We start from the raw sequence: 14,841 nt of genomic DNA on the forward strand, positions 1-14,841 counted from the left end.
TTTGAATCCCAGATTGCCCCCTTCATGCATGTTGCAAGACTCAATAAAAACAAAACAAAAACACTAGAAAATGTGACAAAATAATAGACAGAAATCGAGAAATGAATCAACTTTATTTGGCAAGTTCTCTTAGATGATAATATATAGATAACAATATTTATAACATAAACATCTGTGTAGACAGGTCAAATACCTGCTGAATTACATGACAGGAATTTCAAAGCTATTATAACATAATCAACATGAGGAACTTGTCCCTGCAGCAATATTGAAGAGTAATCATATAATCAAGATACTGTACTTTGTGGTTACAAAAGAAATCCCTTATTTAACTACCATAGACAGGCAAGAGCACTTCTCACTTCATACCAGGGATTGACAGTACATTAAGGGGTAAATACCCTTGAAATAATAATTGACAAAAGGCTTGGGTCAAATAGGAGAGAGTGCAAAACACAACCTGAACACAAAATGCGCACAATTATCCCTTACTTAAAAACGTAACATGTCCTGAAACAGTCCCTTACTTAAATGTCCCTTACTTAAAAACGTAACATACATTTAACACCGTCCTGAAACATTCCCTTTGTATTCTTTTTTGGAGTGGCATGTACCAAAACCCCCCACAGAAATAGATCCCTTTAATTGAAAAAAAACTGGATTATAAAACCGAATTATTAATTACAGCATAAAAAGCATTACAGCATTAACAGCATAAAACAGACATTAATCAAACAATAATCACCTCAGGTCTGTCAATTTTCCCGAGCTCTCTGCTCTTAACATCCAATCTACAGTTTGTAACACTGCAGAGAGTTGTATTAATATCTTGCTCTACAACTTGCGCAAGAAATCCCTTAGTCAAAGCCTGTATGTATGAAGGCCTAAGTGCAGTAGCTGTAGGTCATACAATATGGATACACATAACACATCCAGAATCAGGAGGGTGGCATTACATGAAAATACAGTTATAAGATATTCTATCCTGTCTCTGGAATAGGATAGAAGAATAGACTGAACAGCTGCATGGTTTGTGGAGAGCAGTAGGTTGTTAACATGTTGGAATCAGTTTCATTATCTTCTGTCCCTAGGGTCAGGTAGTGGGTGACTCTTTCACAGGGACTGGTATCCGTCCGCTCTCTTCCTCCTGCCCAGGAGGTAGGCCACCACCACAATTATGATGAGCACCAGCAGGACGATCCCCACGGCGATGGCCACGCGGTAGTCAGGCCTGTCCGCGGGGCACGCGTCAACTGTAACACATGAAAGGATTTCAAGTCAGATCTACGGTTGGGGGGAATCTGAGGGACTAGTTTCTATTCCCCACTGTCACAACCCCTCCTCCGTGTCCTCTACCTGCGTGGATTGGCACACCTGCCCACAGTTGAACAATCAACGTCGCCGCTCTACTAAAACCCTGCACCTGCAACGCCGGAATGAATGCCATTGATTGGTTCGTCTTTGTACCACGTCCAGCTCTGTAACCTGCTTTGTTACCTAGCTTGTTAGCTATCTAGCCTGTTACCCGTTAGCCTGTTACCCTGTGTCTGAATGAATGAATGGACTTTATTGTCATTGCTACAGTACAGGTACCAAACAACGAAATTTAGGAATTTAACCCTCGTTCTCCCTGTTCCTCTGAAGACTCCCTGCCTGCAGACTCTAGCCTGCCTGACTACCGACCTGCCTGCCTACTGACCCTGCCCGTCTGACTAATCGCCTGCCTACTGACCCTGCCCGTCTGACTAATCGCCTGCCTGCCCCGCCTGTACCTCTTATTAAAGCTACCAGCTTAGACCTTCCCTGCCTGTCCCGTGACTGCTTTGGGGTCCAGCCTCTAATACGTGACACCCACCCCTCAATCTCAATGTGGTCTGTATACGACCCAGAAAACTGAAGCTTTTCAACTTTTGCAGCAGTATTAGATTTAATTAGGATATATTGTTTTATAAAACTGCAACAAGTTGAAGATCTTGAGTCATAGCAGCATATCGGGGAGTCTAAGTCTCCTTGATTCCTCTCTGGCCCTGTGGGCTAGCCACAACACGTTTGTTTTGGCAGTAAACTGAAACCTCTATTAATGTCTTATATTATAAAAACACACACAGAAATGGTCAATATAACATTCATGTCTCAAGTTAGTACAACGTTGCCATGGGAGACCTACACATGCCAAAGTCCTTGTTGTTGGTGAGGTTGAAGGCCTGCATCCTATCTTGAGTGACATCCAGATAGAGCCCGTTTCCCATGTACACAGAATCGCTCTTGCAGGAGTAGGAGTGGCCAATGGCAGCAGGGAAGAGATGCACCGACTGGTTCTTGGCCGAATAGGGGACGATCACTGCAGAGATAAACAAACAACACCAACACATTTTTTCCACATTGTCTTGAATGCAAAAGATAGGGCTGAACATGTGGTCAAACTTTCTACAAGGCATTCCTTTCGTTTAACCATGAAAAAGATGGTATACTGGAAACTCAACTAAAATGTTATGATACACAGGCCTGGGAGATTTCTGTGATTGTGGCTAGTTGTCACTGAAGCCCAGTGTAAATATTTACCCATCTTGCTAAATAGTCTTCCTGGACTCAAATATTGAGGCAAATGAACTGCTGACATGACCTCATTGAGGAAGTCCAAGGTTTCAATCACAAGTGGGATGTACGTATGTACCGCAGGAAAACGGCTGGCTAGGCTACTAGGTTTGTAAACGGCACATGACTGTACCTCCGGACTTGAACGGGTATGACAGCTTGAAAGAAACAGCATTGACATAGACAGCGTTTTGGCTTGTGTTCTGAAAAAGACAGGAGACAGACAAGTCTTAAGTTTCACACACAAGTGATTGAAATTGGGTCACGTAAAGCTGGACCAAAGTCTACTCTATCATAATAGATATTATAACACCATTAGTAATATCTCACAGGTTAATGCTAACAAACAGACTTGTTTGTAATGCTGAGTGCAATTTCACAGTACTGCTTCACACATTGTGACAGTAAAAAGGTTACAAACCAATACAGTACACTCATTCATCACACAGTCCCCACAAGGTTGCTACAGTTTCCCTGACACAGACAGTAAAAATAGACCATTGTCAAACAAGTTCCTCTTTACAGTAAAGGTTCCCTTTTTTTTTTTTAAAGTCTAAATACTTTGCCATTGATCATAACTCTGGCTAGGTCGTTATGTTACTCGTTACATATGGAGATTTGTACACTACTAACTGACAGTCCAATGTGTTACAATGATCTTGCCAATGGTATGAAATTGATTTGAAAAGTATAAATGTGCTGTCATAAATGCCAAACCTAAAGTAATCTAATAATGTTCGTACACATCGCTTGCACGTTTTGTTACTGTTTTGTTTTGTTTGTTACGTGTGTTCTAGTGTTCTATTAACGTTTATGGACTGTCATAAATTAGGTTAACAATTATCTTTTCACATGTCGTAAACCTTGGAGGGATAGTCAAATTCTATGTCAGTAGCTAATTCATTTCATGCAGACTATCTGGGAGTACAATGTCAATGTGTCTTACCTTGTTGAACAAGAAAGTGATGAAGCCCTCTTTGAAGGTAATGGTTAGATTGGCAGTGGCTTTCTCACAACTCCCATCGGTTTTTGTCAGGTTTTGTTGAACATTAAATGTACCGTTTGTCTAGAGAAAAAAACAGAGATGAAACCAGATCAAATTGCACTAGGGAGTGGTGTATAATCACTTGATGCACATGCAGCAGAGGTCGTTCTGTGAGCGACACTACTGTGACACTACTCGGCTTATGCTCTTTTGGTGCATCGGCAACCTGGGTTCAAACACTCAGTCACACACATACAACGAGGAAATCTATACAGGTCACTTGTATGTAATATGTACTTTCATGTACCTACTTCTGCAAATCTTCTAATAAAGTTTTCAATCAATCAATCAAGTCATTTAAAGCTGTTGTATGCTATATGAATGATTACATGTCAAATGAAGAACTGTCAATAGTGAATTTCTCAGTAACTTCATGCATACTGTAGCCTACATTCACTGTGGAGAAACAATGAGAAGTTCAAGGTTTGTAAGAAGTGGAAAAAAGGGAAATAAGATCAAATTTATGGGCATCAATTTGACTTTGAAACAATCATCAGGTGTTCCTTGGTGTTCCTCAAGATCACACTACTGTACCTTGTTATTTGCCACTCTGATCTGCAGAGCCATCAGGGCCATGAGACAAAGGACGCCGTCTTTTGACTTCACGGTGTAATTCCCTGAGGTCAGGGGGGCACTGGGGGTGGGGGTGGGTTGAGGAGGGGCAGTTGTGTGGTGGGCTGTGGTGGGAGAGTGTGTGGTCGGTGGTTTAGGTGGTGCGGTGGTAGTCTTTGGTTTGGGTGGTGCGGTGGTAGTCTTTGGTTTGGGTGGTGCGGTGGTAGTCTTTGGTTTGGGTGGTGCGGTGGTAGTCTTTGGCTTGGGTGGTGCGGTGGTAGTCGTTGGTTTGGGTGGTGCGGTGGTAGTCGTTGGTTTGGGTGGTGCGGTGGTAGTCGTTGGTTTGGGTGGGGTGGTGGTAGTTGTTGGTTTGGGTGGTGTGGTGGTAGTTGTTGGTTTGGGTGGGGTGGTGGTAGTCGTTGGTTTAGGGTGTGTGGTAGATTGGGAAGGGGCAAGACTGGAGCCAAATTCAAGGGGTGGAAAAAGGCTGGCAGATGGTTTAGATCTACTGCTGTCCTCTTGGTGAGAGGAAAACACTGATAGTGAGAAAGAGAGAACAATCATTAAAATGGCATTGAAATTATTACATGGCGTATTCTATCTATCTCAACTTGACATAGGCCGGAACATTATGCCGCACCAACTGTAAACACACTCAGCCTCTTAATGTTATCAAGATAACCCTATAGGCCATGTTTTACAGTTTTATCCTACATTGCACCGCCTATAATCAAGAATTTGTTTTCATGACATAACTAGATTTTCCAACGCTGTTTGTGGCAAAACCTGCAGTACATGTTTCCTAATACATGTGATCAAACACGTTAGGCTACATTATTGGCAATAGAGTGAGGAAGCGCTAGTTTTCCATGAAGTAGCCTGCCTGTAGGCCTAAGGCTATACCAAAATAGGACAATCGATTTCCATGCATGCGAAATTGTTAATAAATGTCTTGATTTACTTTACTAACATAATATTTTGTAGAATTTAAAAGTGAAAAGGAAACATCATGCCATAGCAAATTTATATTATGTAGGCTATAGACTGTAACACTGCCAATCCGTTTCACCAATATTATTTCCAAAACTGGGTATTGTGATGGCTCACGTGATTTTTTTTTTTTTTTTACATAATTTTGAACTGGATCCAAATATCTGAACCACTGCAAAATATAGTAGGCTATAGCCTAGTCTTTTTCCAGAGTAAATTACCCTTTTTTTAAATGATGAGAAACCGAACATCGACATACAGTAAATACACCAAATTGTCACAATTGTTTGTGAAACATTCATAACCCAAAAGATAATGTGCAGGGGGAATTGAGGTCACAACAGCCGTTGGGTTAATAGCCATATATTTCACATACATGTATTCTCATAAAAAAATAACATGGCGATGATCATGAGCCTACATTAGAGGTCTGACGCACATAATCGATCGCAGGTTAAGAAAAATCAGTAAATCACAGACCTTACCTGAGACGATAGCGCAGAGTGCCAACAACAGAAGTGACTTATTCATTGTTACCGGTGATTTGTCAGTGTTAGTAAACAAATAAATACGGTAGGCTACAATACTTGTGTACAGCACTCAGTCCTTATATAGTGTCAGATAAATGACTCCACGGAATGATCAGCAGGTCTCATACAACCTAGGAAACGAAACTAACGAAACTAAAGACCGCGTTCAAGGAAGTTGAACTGAATATCAACTCCCTATTGCTCAATGTTGGACATGCACCGATAACAGCAAAAAAAAGCACCGATAACAGCAAAAAAAGCAACAAAACGAAGGTTATTATGCCATAACCGTTATGGTAGTGTTCTGAAACGAATTAGCACAGGATTCAAACATCTATAAGTCCACTGCTGTAAAAGGAGACGCACTTTCCAAGGGCTATTTAATTAAATAAAGATTTGTAGTATTCATGAGAATTCACATAAGACACACTGACTCATGTGACAAAAAAGCAGGAAGTCAAAGTCATCACTTCAGAACACACACACACACACGCACACACACACACACACACAGACACACACACACACACACACACACGCACACACAGACACACGCACACGCACACACACGCGCGCACACACACACACACGCACACACACACACACACACACACACACACACACACACACACACACACACACACACACACACGCACACACACACACACACACACACACACACACACACACACACACACACTCAGAGTCAAGTCAGGTGATTCGCAGTGATTCATAGCCATAACACAATTGCCTCGAAACTTTAATATCGTTTTGTCTCTCGTAAAGAACACAGTAATAATAGTAAAACCAGAACACTAAACTGCTGCAATAGGCTTCTATAAAACAATAAAAGCTTCTGTAAGTGTTATTTTATAATCATTATCATTGGATTACTCTTAGAAACACACATTCTGTCAGATTGGGAACGCTCCGGGCAAGGGAACACGAGCTGACAAGACACCGGCCACTAGAGGTCACTGTTGATACCAACTTCACACTTCTTCAAACGCCAGTACCAACAATGATCTCGACGGCCCCCCATATTTACTCACACACACACGCACGCACGCACGCACGCACACACACACACCCATACCCGCCCCCCCCACACACACACCCACACACGCACACGCACGCACACACACACACACACACACACACACACACACACACACACACACACACACACACACACACACACACACACACACACACATTTAAGTTCTACTAAATGAATGAATGAATGAATGAATGGTCTTTATTGTCATTGCTATAGTACAGGTACCAAGCAACGAAATTTAGGAGGGGTGGCTCCCCTGGTGCTAGGAAAGAAAAAAACAAAACAAAAAAACAAGAAGGGAAGGAGCTGGTTTACATAAATAAAGGCTATGTACACTATCCACTATACTATACTGTACAGATAGACGACTAGGGTTGTCATATTGCACATAGTGTTATTGCACATTCATTTAAAGTGTCGCAGTTTGCAGGCTTGAAATGTACATATTTGTGCCTCAGCACTACACCTGATTTTTTCAGTCCAGCAGCTGCCATCAATCCGTCCAGACTGTCCAGGGCCCAGAACCTAGGTCTTTGCTGTGTTCAGGGCCTGGATGGCCCTGGGGTAGAAGCTGTGCTTCAGTCTGTTTGTCCTTGCGGCCATGGTCCTGTACCGCCTATTCGAGGGCAGCCGGGCAAAGTGTTCGTACCCAGGGTGGGTTGGGTCTCTGGAGATCTTGGAGGCCTTCCTGAGACAGCGTGTGTTGTACAGCTCTTCCAGAGAGGGGAGGGGGGCGCCGGTGATCTTCTGGGCTGTTCTCACGACTCTCTGTAGCGCATTTCTCTCCGGTTGTGCAGCTGGAGAACCAGTTGCAGATGCCGTAGGTGAGGATGCTCTCCACTGCGCCGCGGTAGTAGGCCACCATTATCTCCTGCTTGATGTGTTCCTTCCTGAGGACTCTCAGGAAGAAGAGCCGCTGTTGTGCCCTCTTGATGATGGCTGCTGTGTTGTTCTTCCAGGACAGGTCATCCTGTATGTGCACCCCCAGGAATCGGAGGGCTGAGACTCTCTCCACGCTCTCTCCGTCGATGAGCAGGGGCTGGACCTCAGACTTTTTCCTCCTGAAGTCCACGATGATTTCCTGGGTCTTTGACTTGTTCAGCAGCAGGTTGTTAACCTTGCACAGCTTGCCCAGCTGCTCCACCTCATCCCTGTACGCCGCCTCGTCCCCCCCCCCCCCGAGATGCAGCCCACCACGGTGGTGTCGTCTGCAAACTTTACGATGGAGTTGCTGGGGTGGACGGGGGTGAAGTCGTAGGTGTAGAGGTTGTAGAGGATGGGGCTCATGGGGCTCATAAATCAAATCAAATCAAATTTTATTTGTATAGCGCATTTCTTACAAGATGCGATAGTACCACTCTGGCAACTAGATTGTACCACCGGCTTATGAATGGAAATGTTTCTCGTTGATTTAAATGCATTTACATATCAGTATGTGGTCCGAACGGTTCAAAGACGAAAATATGATTTTTCAAAGGTGAAGATTTTTTTTCTTTCCCGGGGAAAAAAAATCACGTTAACATAGCTTGGCCTTATTATTGTTGTCAGCCAATCCGCATGTCAGAAAAGCGAACCTGCCCCTACCAAGTCAAACGCCACTACGCGTATGCATGGCCATAAAAGGAGCGCACGGCGCGCATGCGCAAACGGTGTAGTTTTGTTTGAAGTGTACTGCACAGTGACATATCAGCCTGGAAAAATCATCCGCGAAACCTAAGTGGAATATCGAATCGGACGCTATTTCTCTCTATTTCGATGCATCGGCGGAACGATGTTAGGCCATCACTATGCAAACGTGGAGCCCCAGAAGTCCCAACTGGTCAGCTATGTGGAGGATTACCTAGAATGTGTGGAGTCCCTGCCCCTGGACATACAAAGACATGTCTCTCTGCTGCGAGAGATCGACACAAAGTATCAAGGTATTGTTGCATTTGGATTTTGTGTTTGATCTAGTGTTTGTAAACGTTATGTAGATTTAAGTAATTTTCCCTAGATCGCTTAGCCTATCATGTTTTACTTTTCTTTTGACATGAAAATCCAAAACAGGCGTGTGTGCACAATTGAGCTTGTGCACGAACAAGTTTGATGCTGGCGAGTTTGATTTAACGTTCAAAGTTGGTCGAAATCTAATCGTCCGAGTTTATAAAACAAGGCACTGTCTGCGATTGCCTACGCAAAGTCAGGTCTGAGTTGGTTAGCTCTAAGCACTGAGCTGATCAGCCATTTTGGCAAGACCACTCTCGAAGATAGTCATAATGTAGTGATCTGGCATGCCTGCTATAGCTGTTTATATCCGATTCTTGTTTTTCTAGTTATTTTATTTGCAAGATGCGCGGATATCCCACTGCACTGGCTTTGTCTGTCCAGTGGAACGCAGCAGTCTAGTCTGCAAGAGTTGTACGCCCAAGTCAGTGTGCTGCAACTAAAGGTTTGCCACTGGGACAACCTCCTGATCACAGTCGAAAAATAGGATCACTTCCTGAACAGAGCCTACATCACCAATGCGGAAACGGTTTTAGTCGTCGGCGCACTGTAATACAGATCAATGATACAGACATGCATTGTGCATGTCATGCAAATCCGTATGCGTTGTTGCTTCTGTGTTCAGATGGAGCACCTCCCCGATGTACCCTATTGGTCAGTGTGTCTTGTCAGTGTCTTGTGTTGTGCTCCTTTGGCTTTGCAGAAGTCCTGAAGGAGGTGGATGAGGTCTACGAGAGGTACCAGGGCGAGCAGGACGCCGCGCAGCGCAAGCGGCTCCAGATCCAGCTGCAGCGCGCCCTCATCTGCAGCCAGGAGCTGGGGGACGAGAAGATCCACTTGGTCACCCAGATGACGGAACTGGTGGAGAACCGCTCCCGCCAGATGGACTCCCACTCTCGTTGCCTCCAGGAGCCCAGTGAGCCGGAACGGGTCGTCACCGAGACGAGGAGGTCCGCCGTCCAGGAGGTGGCGGCGGCGGCGGCGGCACCGACGCTGCCGGAGCGCTCCTCGGCCCGCCGGCCGCGACGCCAGCGCCACAGCGAGAGCCGCGACTCGTGCCACGCCTCGGCCAACGGGGGCACGGCGGCGGAGGACCCCGGGGAGGAGCTGTCGTCCACGCAGCCCCGGGAGAAGAGGTCCAAGTCAAGTTCCAAGAAGAAGAAGCGCAAGGCCAAGCAGGAGCGAGACACCTCGCCCGTGGAGTTCACCATCGACCCCAACGAGCCCACCTACTGCCTGTGCGAGCAGGTGTCCTACGGCGAGATGATCGGGTGCGACAACGACCAGTGCCCCATCGAGTGGTTCCACTTCTCCTGTGTCGGACTCACCTACAAGCCCAAGGGGAAGTGGTTCTGTCCCAAATGCAGAGGGGACAGCGAAAAGACTATGGACAAAAGCCTTGACAAGAACAAAAAGGACCGGAGATCGAGGTAGTGACGAGTGGTCCCATCGTCCCCTGTCCTCTACAAAAAATTGTCGGTTTTAACTATTTGAACTGAGGGGTTGAGATTGTCGAGCTTAGTCTTGACAAAATGTCATCATGTGGGCGCACAATTGAACACTATTTGCTGCCGAGGTAAATAAAGGACATGACATTGAACTGGTGCTGTTACAATGCTGGTGACCCACAGATGCCCATAGATGGGTTGAGAAGCCAGATGTTGCTGTGAAGCCTAAAGCTGCCATTTTCTGTCTCTATTGTTTACCTTTTAGTTAGACGTGTACGTTTGTTACTTAATACACTTGACAGAACGGAATGAAAGTATCTCAAGAACCATCTTTTGGCTCACTTGTCCTCATTAGATAGTCTAGAATGCATCTCAATTGTTCTCCCCATTTGTGAAAAAGAATATATTATCCTTGCCCGTTTTCTTGCCTTTCAGTATATTTGATTCCAAATAAATCAGTTTGGAATCCATGAGTCTCAATTTACTGATCACTTATATGAGGAAGGGACACATTTATTTTGTACAGATTAATGTCACATTTGAGATTTATGTTTTTGTCTCCCAATTGTCATTTTAATTTACCATTCTCAGGCACAGCACCTCAGTATCATGTAGTGAATGTCTGCAACACTGAAATAGGCGTTCATGTTTGTGGAGACTTTCCACTAGATATACCTTGTCAAACAAGCTAAATATCTGTTGTGTAAAATGTGTTTTCTTTTTTTATATTCATTAAAGAAGTAATCCTTGTTTTGTTGACATATATTACTCATTGTATCACCATGTTCGAGGACGTGCCTCTGTAAATGAAGCTATTTACAAATATTCATAAATAAAAGTATCAAATATAGAAGTCCAACAGAACCAACATCTCCCTCTAAGCCTTATGGGTCTTCATCCTCGCTGCTGGACTCTCCGAACAGGTCGTCCTCTGTGGTGGCTTTGGTTGCCGTGGCGTCACCCTGTGATGTAAGCCTGACGGTGATGAGGGAGGGGCTGTGGCTAAGGCCCAGCAGTAGGCTGCTGCTGTCCCCTCCCAGGAGTGTAAGGCACCGGACAGGGGCGTCCGGCGTCAGCACAGAGAGGACACTGCAAGCCTCCAGGTCCCACACGCTGAGCTCACCTGTGTTGGGGGGGTAGGGAAGGAACACACACACACACTATCACACTCTACTTTCAGCTATGTGTGAACACACTTCAGTCACCTTGTGATTAAACAAACACTGTTAGTGACACTCCTAACTATCACCTGAATGTGAACACAAACACTCGTGTGAACACATGAACACACAAACACACATGTGAACACATGAAGAAACAGACAATCAAGCTGAATAATCAAATACTTCATGAAATATTTTATCATCTCAACCTTAAAGGGATCCATGGCTGAAATCATGTCAAATCATCAATGTATCTATGTTCTACCTGATAGCAGAATGGCTTTAGCTCCTCCTTTAGTTATGTGAAGCTGGCTTGACACATCTAGCCTCAGACTTCCATAGCCAGAGATGGTCTTATGACTCCTCCTGAAGGGGTCCCACACCTTTAGCCTGGTCAAGACAACACAAGACTATCTTTTTTGGGGTAGTGGTGGTCTTGTGGGTAGTGAGATGGACTTGTTATCGGAAGGTTGTGAGTTCAAATCCCGCCTGAAACCGCACCACTACTAGTGTGCCCTTGAGTAAGGCACTTAGGCCTCAGTTACTCCAGGGGGAATGTCCCTGTAATTCGTAATTGTAAATCGCTTTGGATTAAAGGCGTCTGCTAAATGGCAAATTCATTAAAAATTAACAACACAACACAGAAGAACTGCTCCAAACATTGCATTTATCATATGACTGTAGGTAGTTTTCAGACGACTCAGACTGAAAGACCAGAATTAATTCACAAAAAACAACAAAGAAAAACATTCAGTAAGTAAAACTATTACTTGTTACTTCCGGTGACCCCAAAGGCGACTCTGCTCGCGTCGTCTGTGATCGACACGCAACACACCCCAGGTTCGTTCTTCAGTCTTTTTCTCACCTTAAAACATCACAACATGAAATTCGGCACAATAGTGACAGAGACAGCTACATCATCGTCAGCCAGACAGTTGTGATGACCTTTTCTTGACCCCCCCAAAAAATCATATCACTGTAATGTTAATGAATCTGTATCTATGTCAACAGAATATGTCAAGGCAGGCAGTGTATGATGGTGATGGTGGGCACAGTTTGTCATCATAGTATGAGGATCATGGGTCTATGATGGAGTGATGATGATGGATTTTTGCATACCGTCCCCTTCTGGAGGTCCCAGAGGGTGAGATAGGGGGTGCGTTGAGTCTCACTGTAGTTGGCCAGGACCAAGTGCCCCCCGGGGTGGGTGAGTGCGGCTGTGTGGAGGGTCAACAGGGATGTCCTGTCCTCCAGAGTGTGACGGTGTTCTTGGGATGTCACACCAAAGACACTCAGGTGATGGGCAAAATAAGAACACACCACCACCTGAGAGAAACAGAGAGAGAGACAGTGACTGCATATTCATCATCCTACACTGGTTACCACATTGTTTAGCACTGAGACACACAGAACAGGGTTAGGGTTAGGGGGCGGTAGCCTAGAGGTTAGAGAGGCCGGCTAGCAATCGGAAGGTCGCTGGTTCGATCCCCACCTCAGGAGGGAGCTTGCATGTGCCCTTGAGCAAGGCACTTAACCCCTAATTGCTCCAGGGGCGCCGAATATGGCTGACCCTGTGCCTAGAGCAGGAATACGAAATTCCAACAATTGACTGACAAGATGATTGCATGGCAATAAATCAGTAAAAAAAAATAAAAAATAAAAAGTTAAACAAAAGAAGAAAAAGGGGGTTCAGAGAAATGAGCCTTCAGATGTGACCTGCTCGTCTCCACTGAGGAGGTACTGGTCTATGGAGTTGTATTTCTCCCGGTCCAGCCAGCGCTGCTTCTCCTTCTCCCTCTGGGCCTCCCTCTCCAGCCTGCTCCTCCTGGCAGAGCGGGTCTCTGTCCGTCTGTCCCACGGCATCACTAGAGCTAGGACAGAAGGACACAGCATCACTAGAGCTAGGACAGAGGACAGAGGACAGAGGACACAGCATCACTCGAGCTAGGACAGGGTTTATATTGCTGTGTAATGACTCTTGTCAGTACACTGTAACAAATATTGATCAATCCTAAGTGTAGTGTAAGTGAGGCCTGGAACATCCCCAACACTGTTCACCTGAACCTATTGTCACTTTTTCCTTTCTCTTGACTTATCTTGCCTATTGCCTTATTGTCTTGTGCTGCAATGTCAGGAACCGAAGCCTATAAGAATGTTACTCTCTTACACGTAACAATAAAGCTTGAAGCTTGAAACATGAAACTGAACAGTTCCCGTACTTACACTACCATTTTTTTATTTATTAATTCCACAATAATAAGAAGAGTGTGATCTTAAGATGTTACCAAAGCTAAAACTAGAAACTATAAAATGACAAACAAACATGCTACATTCTTGCCTGAGGCATTCCTAGTCCTTCTCTGAGGATGAGCCCTTTCTAGTCCCTCCCAGGTAGCTGTGGTCTCCTTGGGCGGAAGGATCTCTCTCTGACTGTGCTGTGGTACCTGTGGTCTCCTTGGGCGGAAGGATCTGAGACGGTCTCTCTCTGACTGTGCTGCTGGACAGGAGGGGCTCTTTGTGTGATGATTTGATCCGCCCTCTGATATATCCAGACTCTAGGTCCCACAGAATCAGATGGTCCCTAGAATTACATTCAACAGTTAGTGTTTCCGCTCCTTACAAATATGAAATATAAATATATTAAATACAATGAAGCAAATTGTATTAAGACCGATATTGAATGGAACATAATTAAGCTGGATAAAGGAAAAACAGAATGCTGCTAGGTATTGTAGTCTCTGGAATAACTGACTACAGTGGACTGTATTTGGGGTGTGGTGTTACGGGGACGAGCAGGTTTCTGGTGTTTGTTACAGGTGACCGTATCGCCTCTCTCACCTCGTCTCAGATAAGCCCAGCAGTAGCTGTCCGTCCAGCAGCCTGTACTCGTGTTGGGGACAGGGGACGATGTAGAGGCCAGACTGCCTCTTCAGGTAGCTCCTCTTGATCAGGTCGTAGACCAGTAGAGTCTATGCAGTGACAGTCACACAGTGTAAAAGTATGTCACTGTACTGTACTGTATACTACTCTATATGTGACAGGGTCCTCAAGTCCTCATGGTTATTTTTCTGTTTTTTTCCAGATTATGAAAGTGCAGATTGTAAGCTTTCAAATTATGTGTCATACATTGAAATAAATTGATAGGCCCCGCGGTGGTGTAGCGGTCTACGCACTGGCCGCTAGTGCATGCTGCCCACCGGGGCCGGGGTTCGTATCCCGGCTCGCCAGATCCAGATATGGCCGAGGCACACGGGAAGCGGCATATTGGCCGGCCGCTTCCGAGGGGGGTATAGGAGTATTTCTGGACTAGGATCCGTCGCGCAACACCGCCCCCTGGGCGCCGGAATAACGGTACTGGGCTCGAGGAGCCAGTCAGCCTAGTCTGCCTGGCGGCCTCCTCTGGGACTGCCGGCCACGGGGTCGTGCGGCGGATCCTATGCAATAGGCAGGGGATAATTGGATGCTACGTTGGGTT

General features: G+C 45.2%; 2 protein-coding genes across 2 annotated transcripts; one reads left to right on the forward strand and one right to left on the reverse strand.

Moving 5' to 3' along the window:
• Nucleotides 1–94: 94 nt before the first annotated feature.
• LOC308169682 (lysosome-associated membrane glycoprotein 2-like) lies at nt 95–6,126 on the reverse strand. The gene is made up of 6 exons (XM_080544402.1): nt 5,668–6,126; nt 4,175–4,728; nt 3,542–3,661; nt 2,729–2,798; nt 2,168–2,341; nt 95–1,253 (listed from the first exon to the last, which is right to left on the reverse strand). Exons 1-6 carry the CDS (start codon nt 5,711–5,713, stop codon nt 1,114–1,116), a joined length of 1,104 nt encoding a protein of 367 aa, XP_080400528.1. The 5' UTR covers nt 5,714–6,126; the 3' UTR covers nt 95–1,113.
• A 2,349-nt stretch (nt 6,127–8,475) lies between these two features.
• LOC308169683 (inhibitor of growth protein 2-like) lies at nt 8,476–10,873 on the forward strand. The gene is made up of 2 exons (XM_080544403.1): nt 8,476–8,691; nt 9,459–10,873. The coding sequence occupies exons 1-2, from the start codon at nt 8,544–8,546 to the stop codon at nt 10,187–10,189; spliced, it is 879 nt and encodes a 292-aa protein (XP_080400529.1). The 5' UTR covers nt 8,476–8,543; the 3' UTR covers nt 10,190–10,873.
• The last annotated feature ends 3,968 nt before the right edge of the window (nt 10,874–14,841 follow it).

Source organism: Nansenia antarctica (assembly GCF_963989245.1).
Source record: "Nansenia antarctica genome assembly, chromosome: 13".
In the NCBI taxonomy this organism is placed as follows: Eukaryota; Metazoa; Chordata; class Actinopteri; order Argentiniformes; family Microstomatidae; genus Nansenia; species Nansenia antarctica.